The following is a 16,198-nucleotide window of genomic DNA, read 5'->3' on the forward strand; positions in this document are numbered from 1 at the left end:
GTTTATGCTTTTCTAGATATTTTGGTTCGGATGCGCTGTTTTGAATGCTCCTCCGATTTGCGTTTACGACTTGCCTGCTTCATGACATTCTTTTGAATACGGCGTCTTGAACTTGCTTCCGGGTCTACAACGGCTTGGATCGATTTCTGTGTGCGTCTATCTCTACGCACTTTTTCCACGCTGAGATGCACTGTGTTGTACATGTCAATATACGCTGTTGTTCCAAGTTGTTTTTGAAACATGTTCATCACCTCGAGAGCAAGTTGATGTATTTCCTCTACGTTATTTTAGGTTAACAAGGCAAGGCATGTTAGTATACATATGACGGGTATGCACTTGCTATATCTGGTAACATTTACCTGCTGCTGGGCCCTTGGCAGTATCGTTTTTGGCCGATCGATACAATGTAGAAATCATACACATGTAGTATGGATGACTGACTTCTTTAGGAATGTGCATCGAGATTGCAGCAAACCATTGAAACACGCTTCGTCGCTAGTATTCACAAGTATGCAACATTTGGTCAGCATTTAATCCATTGGTTGAATCAGGTAGCCCAAGACTTCAACATCACATTATATCATTATTTACCAAAATAGGACCGCGTCTCTTGCTTGCATCCAAACGAGCCAGATATGATAGTCGTCGAGTAAGCCACATGAGTACATTTCCTTTTTCGTTTTCTACTTGAACAAGTTCAATATCGTCCAGTGCTTCATTATCTTGTGTACCTGTTATTCCATCACCACTGTCCTTGTCATGTGTGCTTTTTGAATCCACAGTGTTTGACACATCTGCATTGACATGCGTTGTTTGGCATGCCTTGTTAATACTTAGTGCCAAGCAACGACCTAAAAACACCAAATTTTTAACTGTTTGCTTTGCAAGCTCATCCGACACTAAATCAGAATCCAACTGCCCACAGCATCGTCCAGCCAGTTGTTTGATATCCGAATCCTGAGCAATCAACACATGCATAGTGGAACGTTCAACTCCACCAACACTTCGCGTGTCTGGATCGATATGAGAAAACAGTAGTCCAATCAGTTTGGCAGACATGCTACGAATCCATTGATGTGGATGAAGAAGCAATTGGCTCACACTTTTCCAGATCCTCATTGCATGAGAATCAGATGCATGCAAAGTGTTGTTTAGTACGCTAGGGAAAACAGACACAATCTGCAGCAGCGTGTTGAGTGAGTAATATCCTAGTTCCCACAGAGCCAGCTCTGTATTTTCCTCGTCCATACATGATGTCATGGTGAGATGGATTGCAGCATCGTTCATTCGATTCTCAAGCTCTTGAATCACTGATACCAAAGCACTGTCGATACTTTCAAGCACATTTGGAACCCATTTTTCCGAACGACTACCAAACGTTTGAATCACAATTCCAAAAACTTGTGCTGCTGTGCGACGCAATGCAGGTTGCTGATGCTCCGTAAACCATTTAAAAACTAATGTAATTGATTTTTCTGATTTTGTTACATCTAGTCGTTTCAATAGCTCTCCAACACGCAATGCAGACAATTTTCTACAGCGTGACGAGGAGTCATTGACAAGAGACATGACCAGTGCCAAAAACAACATTTCGGCATAGTCCTTGATAATTTCATCAGAAAATTTAGCAATGCCAATACTAAGAACTTCAAGGATTGATTCCCTGCCGGTTTCATGGTCATATTCCAAGTTTTTGATCATGTACGTGATTTGCTTGCGAAATCGGACATGACCGTGTGGATAATCAAGCAAAAATTGCATGTAAGCCTGTCGAGACAATTCACGCACTTGACTGCTTTGACTTGTCACAAGCAGTTTGATGACAATATCCATCAAATCATAAATTTCCTTGAACACATACTTGCGTCCTAATATGGCACGAATAAGTGAAAAGGTTGTTGCTTGCCGATCTGGTTCTTCCAAATCAGGTTGAATCAATGTTGCAAGTGTAATGATTTGGCTTTCAGATACAGACACCTCGGAGCAATCGCGTAAAATGATCGTTAAAAAGCGGAAACATTTCTGAACAAGCTCAGACGATGTTGTAGTGGACTCGGAAATGATTTGGAAAACACGTTCGACAAAAACGGGATAAAACTTCTTGAGTGATGGCAATGGTGAACGTATAACATTACACAGAATGCGCAGTGTAATTACATTAATAGTAACATGCTTAGAACAAAGAGATTTTTCAAGCACATCGACCAGTGGATCCATCATTTGTAAATGTTCCTTTTCGCGCAAATCGATACGCTCACGTTTGAGAGCTGTATGCAAGAGTTCAAGACCAAACTCAACAAACAAATGTGCATTAGCTTGAAGATATTTGAGAGGCTCAGTTGGATCGTTGCGCTTCAGCTGAATAGAAAAGTTACGCTCAGCATTGGATATTGCCCTGGGCTTTATCGTTTCATACTGCACAAGTGCCAAATTTTCTGTAATCAAGCCATGAACAAACTTCATAAACTCCACCGTACTAATGCCAGAGTTGGTATTTATTCCAAGCGCAAGTCGTCTAAAAATCTCCTTGATTTGCCGGATAACCTTGATGTTTCCAGTTTCAGCCATCAACTCTTTGATAGGAACAATGACTAGATTGATTTTTGATAGACTCAAAACTCGCAATGTTAATTCGAGAGTGTCGAACGATTTAGTTGTCCTGATCTCACGCATTTTTCCTCGCAGTTCTTCTACATCTCGTTCCTTTCCCGTATCACCAAAAATATCATTGATGCTGATATCAACAATAGATTTAATACAACTATCGATGGCTCCAGCTTCGGTGATTGGGACTATAGCAGTCATGAGTGAAAAAAGTGTATAGCCAAGTACATGCAGCTGATAACCACGCCTCAATGCTGTTCTCAATTCCTTGATGATAAAAGAAAGATACATTGGCCCAAGCATCACAGCAACTTTAACAAGCGTTTCGCGAGTAGCATCACGAGCGCTTTGAATATGAGACGAAAGAATATTGCACATGGTCAAAAGTAGTTTTGGCAAATACATGTGCATTGATTCAAGTGGAAACTGCTTGAAAACCTTGGTAATGGCAATGGCAAGCGGGATTCTAATTGGAATGGATTCGTCATCTTTAATCGACAGGATTCGCTGAAGATGAGGAAGTATTTTTGTAATGGTAGCATCAAGAATCTTGGCTGATTGAAGCTGATAAGCAGTCAGCCCTTGCTTATTAGACGTGCAATCCTCTGCATTAGCTGTTTGAGGATCCGACAAAATAGATTCAACTGAATCGATACTTTTTTGAATCGTATCAGAATCAACAGTCTTGATTTGATTTTTTCCATCCATATCTGAATCCTTGTCGTCAGCAGCCGTTTCTGTTTTGGTTTCCACATCCACATCCTCGTCATCTTCAATTATATTATCTTCGTCATTGTCGGCATCAGTAGCGTCCTTTTCATCCACATCCATGGCAGCCACATCTTCGCCTTTATCGCCAATCAAATCAAAATGAAATTGATCAAGAATATGGACAAGCGAACGCACCATAATTTTTTCCAGTCTGGGCTGTTTTCCAATCAAGTTTAAAAAGCGTTTCACCAGTGAATAATAGTGTGTCCATTTGAGCGTGCCAGCACACGCACCCAACGTGACAATAGAGTCATTGATGACATTATGCTCTTGAATGCGATCAGACTCAAAAATAAAGTGAGAAACAAGTGGCAAAAAGATGTTGGCTATGTTGTTGGATTTAAGCTGATGAGCATTACAGGCATCTGCTAATCGGCGGAGTGCTCGTTGACGTCGATGAACTTGCAAGTGATAAATATTATTGAAGAAATTAACTTCGTCATTGCCCTTGGCAAGCAATACAGTCATATCTTCAAACTGTGGCATGCTGGGAAAAGTTTCGACAAGCTGACCCAATAGCGTACAAAATTCTTGACGAATAGTTATGGATTTGTGCTTAATACCGATTTTAATGCTCGGAAGGACGAGATGCAATACAAGATCCATGTAGCTCAAATCACTCCGAACTCCCGTCGCAGCAGCAAATGGAGTCACGTCATTACAAGGCTGTATACCAGCCTGAGTTATAAATCGTTGTATGCCATACGATGCACTCGTTCGAATTGAAAACTCTTCTTCCTCCTGAGTATAAAAAACAAGATTGTACAAAATAGGCCTCCACTGAATCGGCTCAAGCGTTGTATAAAGCTCTTCGTTGATTTTAGAAAATGCACCAAATCGTCGATTAAAATCAGGCTCGTCCATTCTTTTTGGAGAAAATGCATTCATGTCATCCAGTAAATCTGCCACAATACTCAAATCGCTTGGGTTAAAAGAAACAAGCTGTCTGAATACAAACAAAAGCTTCGTGCGAGCAAGTCGAGTTTTGAGAGTACTAAATAACTGACATACCACAGGGTAGTATACCGACGTGTCTACTGATACGGTTGCAAGGGTAGGCAAAATGGGTATGAATTGACCAAAGATTTCCAAAATATCAACCTTGGTGATTTCAGGAACAACTCGATCGGGACGTTTCAAAAAAGGAAGCAGCATTGTAACTAGTGTTTCGGCATTGCCAGCCACAGTGACATGGCTCGACAACGCAGATATGACACGGATGATCCGCATAGTAATGTTGTCACCCGAAAAACGCACTGGCCGCCCATTAGTTCCACTGGATATAGTATTTTCAAGAACATACTCCAGATGTCCCAAAATAATTGTCATGTGTGGAATTAGCATAGTTTGCATGATCTCTAGATCTGGATAAGACAAATGCAGTTTTTGAATCGACTCGATCATTCCAACAACAACAGAAACAACACTGGCGTGAACCTTTTTAGCAGAAAGCAGTGAAAAAACAGATGGTAGTAATGTACTATCGTATTCTGTCAGGTAACCAATATACTTGACATTTTTTGACCAAGATGCAATCAGTTCAAGCAGTGCGCTTGGTGCTTGCGTGTTTTCAATATGGAATCTAGAAAGCCGATGAGAAATATGCGATACAAACAGAGGTTTGATGTAAGGTGAAAAATCAAAGTCTACTTCTGTGCTAAAAAGTTGAATAAGTCGTTGAACAGCCAGCACACGGACTTCACGAAGCTGTCCCAATTCAAAATCTGGGGTTATTGAAACACATTCCTTGTCTTGATTAGCAGCTTCTCGAATTACAGTTTCTGAATGATGGATAAGATAAATGATGGTCTTGAGGATTCCAAAAAGATGCGGTGCAATAAGTGAGCGAAGCTGCTTGAACAAATCTTCCAATACAGTCATGAAACCTATTTGTTTTTTGAGAGGGCCAACCATTGACGATTTTACATTGTCGATGATAACTAGAGAACCGCCTGATTCAGGATCGGCTTGTAACAAAATCTTGCTGAATGGTTTCAGCATGAGGTCGATAATATACTGGCGCTCTTGAGTCTGAAGCCCCGCTACAAAGGAAAAAACTGCAATACGACGAGCCTTTAAACCTGTTTTTGACGCTTGTCTTTGTCGGTGACTAATTAGCTTCCCGTATAGAATTCGAGAAATAGTATGCATCAGCGCAGGCTGATCTACTGTATTGATTTTGGAGTAGAGATCTTCCATATCAATAGTGGATAGACTGTCACGGAAACTTTCGTCATTAATAAGCCCATAAAGACACCCAGAATATGCAGCAACACCTGGCTGATTCCATGTTAGTACACAGTCCAAAGCGTGTTTTTGTACTTTGGCATCACCTTTTGTCAGCAGCTGATTGAATATTGCAAATAGCTCTGTAGAGAATGCTAACCCTTTTGAATTACGAATCTTGGAAAACATCTCTAGAAAGGCCAAAATCTTTGTACGAGCATGAAGTGTAGAGGTATTTGCAGGTTTCTCGGTCTCGTCGATTGCCTTTTTATCAAGTTCGGTTACTTTTGTTTCTGTGGATGGAGCAGTATCATCATACTCGTCGCGGAACATTTTAAGAAAGAGTGGAACAATGTCTTTGGAATAACGATTCACCACATCAGGAAGACTAGCAAGTGCTCGAATTAACAGGCAATAGATGTTGACAGAATCAACTCTTTCAAGAGCAGGCTGAGTAGCAGAAACAAACAACTCCATGCTGCTTAATTGCTCGGTATCGAATTTTCCGACTGCATTTTTCCAAGTAGTTTCAAATACCCTTTGATTGGAGCAAGAGAATTGAATCTTTTTGAAACCTCGTGTCTTGCCAGACTTTTTCGATCCAAAGTTTTTTCGGTACTTTGATTTTGATTCAAGTTTGGTGCTATTTTCAATCTCCATTGCGTCGCCATCGCTCTCTTCGCTGTTGTCATCGTCTATTTCAACTCCCTCATCTAGATCAGCGTTTTCTATTGTAGCATCTAAAGAAAGCTCATTTACTCCCTGAGCATCCATTTGGTTTGTCTCGATTGAGTAACTTTGATGACCAAAATCATCTGAAGTCATGTCCTTGGCCAGTTCAATGAAACTATAAAATATCGGCCAAAACTGAGTACTGTATGATTTGGCGACTGCGACTAATCCTTTTGTAGCTTCGGGCCAGATGACATTGAAGTTGACCGAAAACATGGCACAGAGGTACCGTACAGTGATTGTTTCATAAAGAGTAGGAAGAGCCTTGGAAGATGCAAGAATATCCAGTTTTCGAAGCAAAATGACTTTGTCACGAGCATTGGCTACAGTGTTGGACATTTGCTCCAAATCCAAACATATTTGAAAAATCTGGCAAGGACCGCAAAGCGACACGTCCTTGACTGGTTTAAGTGGTACTTGTTCAAACGCACACAAAATACGCAAACTGCAAAGTCGTACTGGAGAATACACCGATCCGACATTCTCCTGCAAACATTTAACAATGGATGGCAGTGTGTCTACAGAAAGTAACTGCTTGGAATCAGAAGATAGGCTGATACTTTCAACATAATCAGCTACACCGTTTAATAAAGAAATATTGGTTTGTGCATACTCTAGGTACTCCACCATGACGAGATCCCAAATTTGAGCCATAGAAATCTCGGTTTTTTTTGATCGTATATGCATACTAGATAATACCGATCCAGCAAGTGATTTGAGCATTTCTTTACCATCGCCCATGACTAACGCAGAGTTGATGGTAATTTCTGGCAAACTCTTGAGTTTTTGCAAAATCGAGACAAGAAGTATTTTGTACGTGTCAAACAATGCGTCTTCTGGTACAGAAAGATGCGTCAATACAGAGATAGCAGCGTAAAGAAACGCAATACGAGACACATCCAATTCATCACTTTTTTGATTAAAGTTGGCACGCATCTTGATGTAATCCAGAGTTTTCAACCCAATATTGATGGTAAATGAGGCTGAGCTTTTATCGTCAGATCGTCTAGCAAATACATCAGTTTCGGAGAATCGAATAAATTTAGTTTTATCTTTGAGAGCGTGGGGAATCTGATTGGAGATTTTTTCAAAATCATCTCCCAGGATTGAAGACAACAGTAGTATGCATCGCTCCGGACTTGTGTTCCAATAATGCTGTACAAACCCAAGTGCAAAGGGAAAAATGAATTTCGCAAAATGCACATATTCGGCTCTCAGAAGCGTTTCAAACAGATAGAATGCCAAATCAGAGTTTGATGACGTGCAAATTAATACAACAGTATTCCTTCCACGCACCAAGGCATCTTCTAAGGGGGCATTGATTAAAAGCAAACAAAATGATTGCACAAATGTAGCTTGGATCTTGGAAGTGGAGTGTTTTCCTAAAAGTACTGGCGTTGCCAGTTTGTTGAACAATTCGAAAATAACTGAATACTCGTTAATGCGCGACCCACGACGAAGACCAATCCACTGGCTAATTAACACCAAGCTTTGATTCAATCGTGAGACTTGTTCAGAAGTGGAAGCGTTGCTAAAAGTATCAACTGTATTTATCATGATTTTCCATAAATCAGACATGGATTCCTTGGAGCCATAGTGTCCCATGAGAGCCATCAGTTTTTTGCACATTCGCAATCCAGCACTATTTCCGTGCTTTTCATTTTGATCAAGCGCAATAGTGACAATGTTTTGGAAAATTTGGGGCGATTTTGAACAAAATGAACCTTGTACTTGCTATCATGGCAATTGTGTCAATCCAAAATAAATACATATTAGTGATTCAATATCAACATGATACTTGTCAATTTAAAACAGATTCAACATACCTTGACTGTTTCAAAATATACTAAACTAACACTTTCAATGTATTCATTTAGATTGTTTGTCAAGAGAGTTTCCATGATAAAAGTAAAGACCTTGATCCGTTTGTCTTCCTCTTTAATTTTTCGAAGAAGAAACCCAAAGGATTCTGCGGCAAATGAACGCACATAAAGTTTTGGATGTTCCAAAACAGGAATGAAAAGACTATGCATTTAAATGGGTTTTGATAACAGTGTGCATAGATGAGCTTAAATTAAAACAAGAATGAATGTGAAAAGACTATAACCTACCTATACGTAGCTTCAAGATCCACTAAAAGTTCCTTGGATAAATATTTAAATAAAAAAGCAATATTGTTGAATACAGCCTATAGTTTAAAGTGGTATAGAATTTATCCATATAGCTGTAAGTGAGCAAGTTACCAACAAACATCAAGCAAACAGATTTTATCCAAAATCATTCAACCTACCTCGAGTACTTCAGGATGCGTCGAGGATTTGACAAGTAATACGATTGATTGAAATACAACTGGGAAATGAGGATAAAACTCTTCTTGAAGATCTTTTGCAAGAGCAGTAACAAGACTAAATGTTCAAACAATTAAAATCAGCTCAATACTGAACGCAGATGAATGATATAATCTGTTGTGCATCTGGGCTAACCCAAATGGATCGACACTATATATCATACCTAAGAATAGGCTGAATTGCTTGACTTTTTGGAACGGCAAGATGCTTTTCAAATGCTTGGACAATACATTCTTTATGGTACAGAATCTGCATCAAAGACCCAGTATATTTGCTGATGTCGTGCTGAAAAAGAGTAAAGTGGGTTGTGCAATTGAGATCACTCATTTGAGTCAAAGTGTCTTGAAAAAATGACTCGACATCCTGATTGTATTACAAGTTACATGTTCAGCGTATCGATACATGGTTGATGTTGTGAAATGCATAAAAAGCAATTTTATGAAAAAAAATAGTATGAATTAGCAAGTCGAGTGCAGTATCAAGTTTCCAACCAAATGCAAGACTAACCTCGCTAGCATCCGATACTTTAATCACTCTATGGATTGAATTGATTTTAATATTCTTGATTCGATCATTAAACGATTGAAACTGAGTTGCAGGAGTGTAACATTTGAAAATCACCAAAAACCTCAAACTATTAGTAACATGATGTGAATTCAAAAATCGATACACCAAGCATGTGTACCTTGAAACGGTTTGTTCCTCCAGATACATTGAGCTGTTTAACCTGAATGGTATCCATAGTAACAACAGCCTTGAAGGTCAAGTAAAATATCGAATAAAGTGAAAATAAAAAAAATAAAAATTTATATTTCAGCCGTATTCACGTAAAATGAAACTTGTATTTATCTTTGGAATAGATAATAGTTGAATAGTCTGCATTTTCTATTACAAATTGACTTGAATCAACACAGCAACAATCACAAGATTTATGCTTTCAATCCAGACATTGGGTTGACTACAAACTCATGTATCCTGAAATATCACGCTTTCAGGAAAATAAAGATTGCACATCTCAAGAACGCAACTCTACATGCCAGTCACCACAAGAAAAATCAATACACTTTGTCAGAGTTCAAGCAGCACAATGTATCTAGTAAACTGCACTCATCATTTCATGAGATTGTTTATTATGTATTTTGACTTTGGTATTTCATTTTACGTGAATACAGACGCAGATTGCAGTATAAATAAAATGCAACTTTATCCTGATGTTCTGATTGGGATTGAACAGAGCAGTCTGATTGCGTACTTTAATTGTTCAATCATCAATATAGTCAAACATGTTATCTTCTAAACCGCTGTTTTTTGTGAATGTGTGTTCCCATTGAGGCTGGATGCTGCAGTCGGTATCGTCGAAATGCTTCACGCAAATGGTCTGGTCTAATCGGTATGTTCTCCGGTTCTCCAATCTCCTCCATATAATTAAGTGCTATACAAATCATGCAGCACATGGTCAGTGTCTTGATGATACGTGATGCTTCGATATAAACTTGGTAGTTTACCTTCTTCAACAATCTCGCCAACAAAAAGCTTGCCGCATCCACCAACAATAATACCCACCGATGCAGGAACAATCCCGCCTACAATATTTTGCAGATACTAGACAAACAATACATTGAACGAGGTTTAGACACTGTTTACAGTTCTCTAACAACTGATCGATAAGTACCTTGCGCATTGACGACTTTGGTAAATGTGCCCGACGATAAACCTCGTATCGTTGCAGCTGCTCAGGGTTGAATGTGTCTAGTAAAGCTCTAGATCAAAGTCAATGGGTTAAAAGGTGAATAGACTCCATGTATTCAATGAACTTGCAGCCTAATAACCAACTACAACATGGCATACTATTGGCACGTACTTTGTAGCTTCTCGATCTTCAGCAGTGGCTGCTGGCATCTGCAGTAACTGTTCATCAGCATCATCTTCCTCTTCATCTAAACCTTCCTCCTCCATACCAGCATCTCTCAACTGTGCTGCTCCATTTCCAGAACCCACAAGTCCACTTGGATCCTGTGCATTGGCCGAAATGGTTGCTCCAGCTCCTCGCTGAATTGCACTGCTGCTAACCATAACCGAGTCGTCTGCCATCAGCGACATAGAATCCATAGGCGTATCTACTTCATCCCGACCAGCACCAGTTGATCCAGCATCTCCAGATATGGATGCTCTACTTTTTCCCCTTGCCCGAGGTTTCTCTGACAGGATCTTTGCAGGCTTGGCTTTGGCTTGACTAGGAGGTCGTCCTCTTGGACGCTTGACTGTTTGAACCATTTATGATCAACAGACTAGATGTGATTGTACAAATAGCGTAATAGGCATAAAAATACCAACAATAATTCTGTCACAAATTCGCCAAATTCTTTCAAAAATATTGGGCAAAATGAATTTGACAACTCATTAGTTTAGCCAAAAACTAATATAAAGTTGAAAATTGGCCAAATCGAATGCTCAGCTCAACGCTCAATAATGGTTGGCGTTCCATCAAGTGTTGCCAAGTACAGGACTGCCTTTGAATCCGCAGAATCAAGAGACTTGCGTGGTCATACAGGAAAAGTCAATAGTGTGAAATGGAATTGCGATGGAAGACGAGTAGCTTCTGGCTCTGCAGACAAAACTGCCCGTATATGGACTATGGAACGCTCGGTATGATCTCAATGGCTTCGACCTGTTCAACTATAACAATGAAAACATTTGTAGATTCGCTGTTTTATTCTCTCGAACATTTCTCTGATCTATTCTCTGTCATTTTTATTTATTCTCAGACACTTCGGGAATCTACCGAGTTGAGAGGCCATCAAGGAAGCGTTAGCAAAGCAGTCTGGGATCCAGATCATCCAGACAAATTGGCAACTGCTTCTGTAGATTGCAGTGTCCGTCTTTGGGATGTACGAGGTATTCATTTTTATTTTAATATTTGCTAAACTCTACAATTTAAACCATTACACTTGATCACTAAAACTTGTCGATCCATTACTACATTTGGAATTTGGAAATAAATGCATGCGTTGCAGCTCATCGCTCACCATCCCACACAATTCAAACAAAGGGAGAAAATATCAATATGTGCTGGAGTCCTGATAGCCGATGCATTGCTGTAGGAAACAGGGTAATCGCTTTTACCGTGACAATGCATTGATACTCGATGCATCGTATTCAGCATGTACTTACACAGTGGTATCAACACTATAGGATGATTTAATCACATTTATTGATCCTCGTGGTGGAACAGATGGCGAAGGCAAAAAGACATATATTTGGCATACGCTTTCCAATGAGCATGAGGTATGTAGTCTCAAACAAATAGATTTTGCTCTGCAATTCATCATCTATCTAGTGCTGCCGAGTAGATTTAAAGGTAGTTTAATCCGATTTAAATTTCTGTAACCGACTTTTTGCTTTAGATCAATGAACTAGACTGGAATTATGCTGGGGATCTATTGTTTCTTACTACTGGAGAGGGTACTGTCAAAATAATCGAGTTTCCCTCATTCAAGACTGTACATTCATTTAAAGCACACACTGCCAATGCATACTGTATAGAATTTGATCCTCGTGGAAGGTACAAAACAATTGAACGATACTTGATGTGGCTTTATTCTAATCTACACTGCTTCGACATGCTAGATATTTTGCTACTGGTGGTGCCGATGCAATCGTAGCTCTTTGGGATATAGAAACACTAACAAGCTTGCAAACATTTAGTCGTCTCGAGTAAGTTGATTTATAGTGTGTATTTTGGTTTTATTTGTAAGGATTCACTAATTGGCACATTGCAAACCTATTTTGTGTTCCAGTTGGCCGATTCGAGCACTGTCATTTAGTTTTGATGGAGATTTTATTGTATACGGATCTGACGATAAATGCATAGATATTGCAAGTATTCCTATTATCGGATCTACATGTCTTGACAATGGTTTATTCGAATACTCACTTACAATATATATTAATAACAGTCACACGTCGAGTCAGGAGAGCATATATTTACTCTAAAGACGAATGCAGCAATAAATTCGCTAGCATGGCATCCGACTAAACACATTCTTGCCTATGCAACAGATGGAAGCGATCACAATGGACGACCAGCAAGTCTCCAGGTCTTTGGATTCAATCGGCAGTCCTGACAATGTGGCTATTTGGAGCAAGACATTCATCTGAGAATAAAAAAGATCAACTTTTAAAAGCTATACGAATCCAATGTTTAGGCGAATGATGCCATATGGGATGCACTTTCAATAAAAGCAATACTTGCTCTACTATATATGCTACCATGATAAAAGGATTTACACACCACATTTATAAAATAGTTTAAATGATCTACCTTGAAATCCAGTCAGATGCACAACTTGGATACCAGCATCAGTCAACATCTGCACTCCAGAACAGTTTTCGACCAGATTTGGAGGTTCAAGAATCCCAATCAACACTTTTGAAATGCCAGCATCGATCAGTCTATTTACACAAGGAAGATTTCCAGATAAACGCAAACTGCAAGGTTCCATAGTGGTATACATGATTGCATCACGCATCCTGTCAAGATCTAATCCTGCATGCGATGCCTTGATGAGACAGACTTGCTCAGCATGAGTATTTCCAGGTAATTCTCTCGAATAGCCAGTGTATACTGTTGATGGATGAAGTACCAAAACTGCACCAACACAGTATGCAGACTCTGATGGGATTGATTTATTTGCTTCAGCAATTGCCAGTTTCATATAGGCTTGATCCTGCACTGATCCTTGAACTGACTGCATTCTAGTATGGCATAGTCGAGACCTTTGCCATGACAATGAACAGCAGTGAGATATAGTGGATAGACTGTATAATATACAGAATTTACCGTCAAACCCCAAAACCCTTGCTCAGAGAATCTGCTTCAGATTTGCATTGAACTGCTTGCAACTTCATCTAGTCAAACATGCCTGCTACCGTCACCTCACCCGCCGGAATAGTTGTTCATCCTCTAGTGCTGCTCTCGGTGGTCGACCACTACAACCGGACTGCTAAAAACACCAACAAGCGCGTGCTTGGAGTCCTTTTGGGTCAACAGACTGGCAATCACATCAACGTTGCAAACAGCTATGCCAGTGAGTAACTGCTGCTCTGATAACATTGCACTGTTTGTCATGCATCTCTGCGCTATTTCACATTGGCTGGAATTGACAATCATACATCTGGGCTTTATTACTATTTAGTGCCTTTTGAGGAAGATGAAAAGGACCCATCAGTCTGGTTCTTGGATCATAATTATCATGAAGCCATGTACGATATGTTCAAAAAGGTTAATGGTAAGACACTGTCTTTGAAACTATTTGTTTATAATCTGGAGTTGTCGCAATATATCTTGACATGCACATGGAAAGTTCAAGATCTGAGTACTCTGCTTAATCCAAATTGTATCAACTCCAATATGGAATATTACTACTATATTATCTCTGCATTTCCTGATGTTTACTATTTCTATCAATTTATTGCAATGGCTTTAAGCTCGGGAAAAGATTGTTGGCTGGTACCACACTGGTCCCAAACTTCGTCCATCCGATCTAGAAATTAACGAGGTGTTCAAAAGGTATACAGCTAGTCCTGCACTGGTTATTATCGATGTGAACCCTAGTGAGCTCAGCATTCCAACCGATGCCTACATGTCCATTGAAGAAATTCACGATGTAAGTCGAGTATATTCAAGCAGATTCGACTTTTGCTTTACATCTACTGTTTAAGCCTATATCAATTGAATTTTGTAAATTATATTTAGGATGGTACTGCAGCCATTAAAACATTTGTTCATCTTCCATCGTCCATTGAGGCTGAAGAATCCGAGGAAATTGGTGTTGAGCATCTTTTGCGTGATATCAAGGACACATCTGTGAGCACTCTTTCTACCCAGATTACTAGCCAAGTCAATTCCCTCAAAAGTCTGCATGTTCATTTAACCGAGATTCGGAACTACCTTTCCAAAGTACTTGCTGGAAAATTACCCATTAACCACCAAATCATCTACAATCTTCAGGAAATTTTCAACAAACTTCCCAACCTATCTGTTCCCACCACTGTAAAATCATTTGCTGTTAAAACCAATGACGAACTTTTGATTATTTACCTGTCGTCATTGATTCGTGCTGTCATTGCCCTGCATGGATTGATTGACAACAAAATCATGTTGCAAGACCATGAAAACAAGGAAAACAATGCTGCCACGGGAAAATTAAATATCAAGGATGTTACCAGTGAAAAAGATGCCACTGCTGTGGATATAAAGGATACCAAGAAATAAATCCTATAGTCTGTTGAAACTTTGAGGGTTCAACTATTTGTCAACTTTAATTTGGGCAGATATCTACTTATCAAAGTATCCGAAATAAAACTTATCCTTTATTACTTTTATTGACCATCTTGATAGGTTGATTGCAACGCAGGTTGAATATTTGATGATCAAGCAAACGCAGATTCAACTTGATTTGTATTTTTGGACGAAATGTTGACCCTTTTGGCCAAATCTTTTGTCCAACTCAGCATTTGTGTTTAGCCTGATATTCAAACTATGGACGAGTAAGTCGATCTATTCATGCTCTACTAGTAGCTCGGTAGTCTACAAAATACATTGTACAATAGGGTTCAAAGAACTGCTTTTCAATCCTTCTTTTGAATGCACCTCTTTATCGAGCATCACCCAAAATACTTACTAAAAGTAGTTCATGCACGATAAACTAAACGAGCCAATATCCAAGACATCCCAACTCTACATGAAAGACTAACTCTTTCTATCCATGTTTAAATTTCGATTCTAGTGCAGAAAAACATCAATGCAAAATAGTGATTGATGAGAAGCTCGTTCGAACAGGAGAAAAGGACAAGTAAATATCGTTTCATAGACTGTATACTATTGATGGTCGAATCCATTCATATTACTCTTAGTGCGTACTGCATTTAAAATAGTGTCTAACCTCATACACTCTATCGTTCATATATCGGACAATACTGCTTCAATATACTTTTTGGTATTGGATCATTAGACTTAAAGAGTATCTAAGACTACGGCTTGTAGAAAGTGGCTGGAGAGATAAATTGAAAGCACATTGTAAAGGTTGGTTGATATAAACTATTTTTAGATCATAACGCTGATCTGGGTCTTGCTTAGATGGTTCAGATTTGACACATTAGCTACATGATTCCAATTCTGAATGATTGGATAAGCTTGTGCATTCTTTGTAAAATGATTTAATTAAATAATCCTGTAATTTACATGTTCGATATAAACTACTGTCTATTAGAAGTGGTAAAAGCAAAGGGAACAAGTAACGCATCTATAGATGAGCTCATCAAGGAGATCACACCGCAAGCACGAGGTAAGCCAACTCTTGTCAATTCTGTGCAATCCAACCTTGCAAAAAGTTTTATCAGCATTAGCTAATGAGTTTTATTTATCTTCCTTTTCAGCAATGGTACCAGAAAACATCAAAGCAGAGCTACATTCGCGTATTCGAAGATTCTTGAATGAAAGCGAGACGTGATACCAT

General features: G+C 39.2%; 6 protein-coding genes across 6 annotated transcripts; 3 read left to right on the top strand and 3 right to left on the bottom strand.

Moving 5' to 3' along the window:
- Positions 1–2: 2 nt before the first annotated feature.
- On the bottom strand, positions 3–9,395 carry BATDEDRAFT_26848 (uncharacterized protein; the record flags this gene model as incomplete). Its single annotated transcript, XM_006681004.1, has 9 exons — positions 3–277; positions 360–495; positions 592–8,067; positions 8,160–8,358; positions 8,445–8,521; positions 8,624–8,738; positions 8,845–9,044; positions 9,189–9,315; positions 9,367–9,395. The coding sequence occupies 9 exons, from the start codon at positions 9,393–9,395 to the stop codon at positions 3–5; spliced, it is 8,634 nt and encodes a 2,877-aa protein (XP_006681067.1).
- A 362-nt stretch (positions 9,396–9,757) lies between these two features.
- Positions 9,758–10,955, bottom strand: BATDEDRAFT_90778 (uncharacterized protein; the record flags this gene model as incomplete). The annotated part of the gene is made up of 4 exons (XM_006681204.1): positions 9,758–10,113; positions 10,187–10,283; positions 10,354–10,441; positions 10,543–10,955. 4 exons carry the CDS (start codon positions 10,953–10,955, stop codon positions 9,968–9,970), a joined length of 744 nt encoding a protein of 247 aa, XP_006681267.1. The 3' UTR covers positions 9,758–9,967.
- A 195-nt stretch (positions 10,956–11,150) lies between these two features.
- On the top strand, positions 11,151–12,867 carry BATDEDRAFT_90779 (uncharacterized protein; the record flags this gene model as incomplete). The annotated part of the gene is made up of 8 exons (XM_006681142.1): positions 11,151–11,327; positions 11,447–11,576; positions 11,696–11,790; positions 11,874–11,966; positions 12,086–12,243; positions 12,309–12,395; positions 12,479–12,557; positions 12,638–12,867. The coding sequence occupies 8 exons, from the start codon at positions 11,151–11,153 to the stop codon at positions 12,803–12,805; spliced, it is 987 nt and encodes a 328-aa protein (XP_006681205.1). The 3' UTR covers positions 12,806–12,867.
- A 97-nt stretch (positions 12,868–12,964) lies between these two features.
- Positions 12,965–13,435, bottom strand: BATDEDRAFT_26851 (uncharacterized protein; the record flags this gene model as incomplete). Its single annotated transcript, XM_006681005.1, has 1 exon — positions 12,965–13,435. One exon carries the CDS (start codon positions 13,433–13,435, stop codon positions 12,965–12,967), a length of 471 nt encoding a protein of 156 aa, XP_006681068.1.
- Positions 13,436–13,599: 164 nt separating this feature from the next.
- On the top strand, positions 13,600–15,058 carry BATDEDRAFT_35761 (proteasome regulatory particle lid subunit RPN8; the record flags this gene model as incomplete). Its single annotated transcript, XM_006681087.1, has 4 exons — positions 13,600–13,768; positions 13,877–13,969; positions 14,169–14,347; positions 14,437–15,058. 4 exons carry the CDS (start codon positions 13,600–13,602, stop codon positions 14,953–14,955), a joined length of 960 nt encoding a protein of 319 aa, XP_006681150.1. The 3' UTR covers positions 14,956–15,058.
- Positions 15,059–15,222: 164 nt separating this feature from the next.
- On the top strand, positions 15,223–16,192 carry BATDEDRAFT_91003 (uncharacterized protein; the record flags this gene model as incomplete). Its single annotated transcript, XM_006681143.1, has 5 exons — positions 15,223–15,230; positions 15,470–15,535; positions 15,695–15,765; positions 15,953–16,027; positions 16,119–16,192. The coding sequence occupies 5 exons, from the start codon at positions 15,223–15,225 to the stop codon at positions 16,190–16,192; spliced, it is 294 nt and encodes a 97-aa protein (XP_006681206.1).
- Positions 16,193–16,198: the final 6 nt, after the last annotated feature.

Source organism: Batrachochytrium dendrobatidis (genome assembly GCF_000203795.2).
Source record: "Batrachochytrium dendrobatidis JAM81 unplaced genomic scaffold BATDEscaffold_11, whole genome shotgun sequence".
NCBI classification, from domain to species: domain Eukaryota; kingdom Fungi; phylum Chytridiomycota; class Chytridiomycetes; order Rhizophydiales; genus Batrachochytrium; species Batrachochytrium dendrobatidis.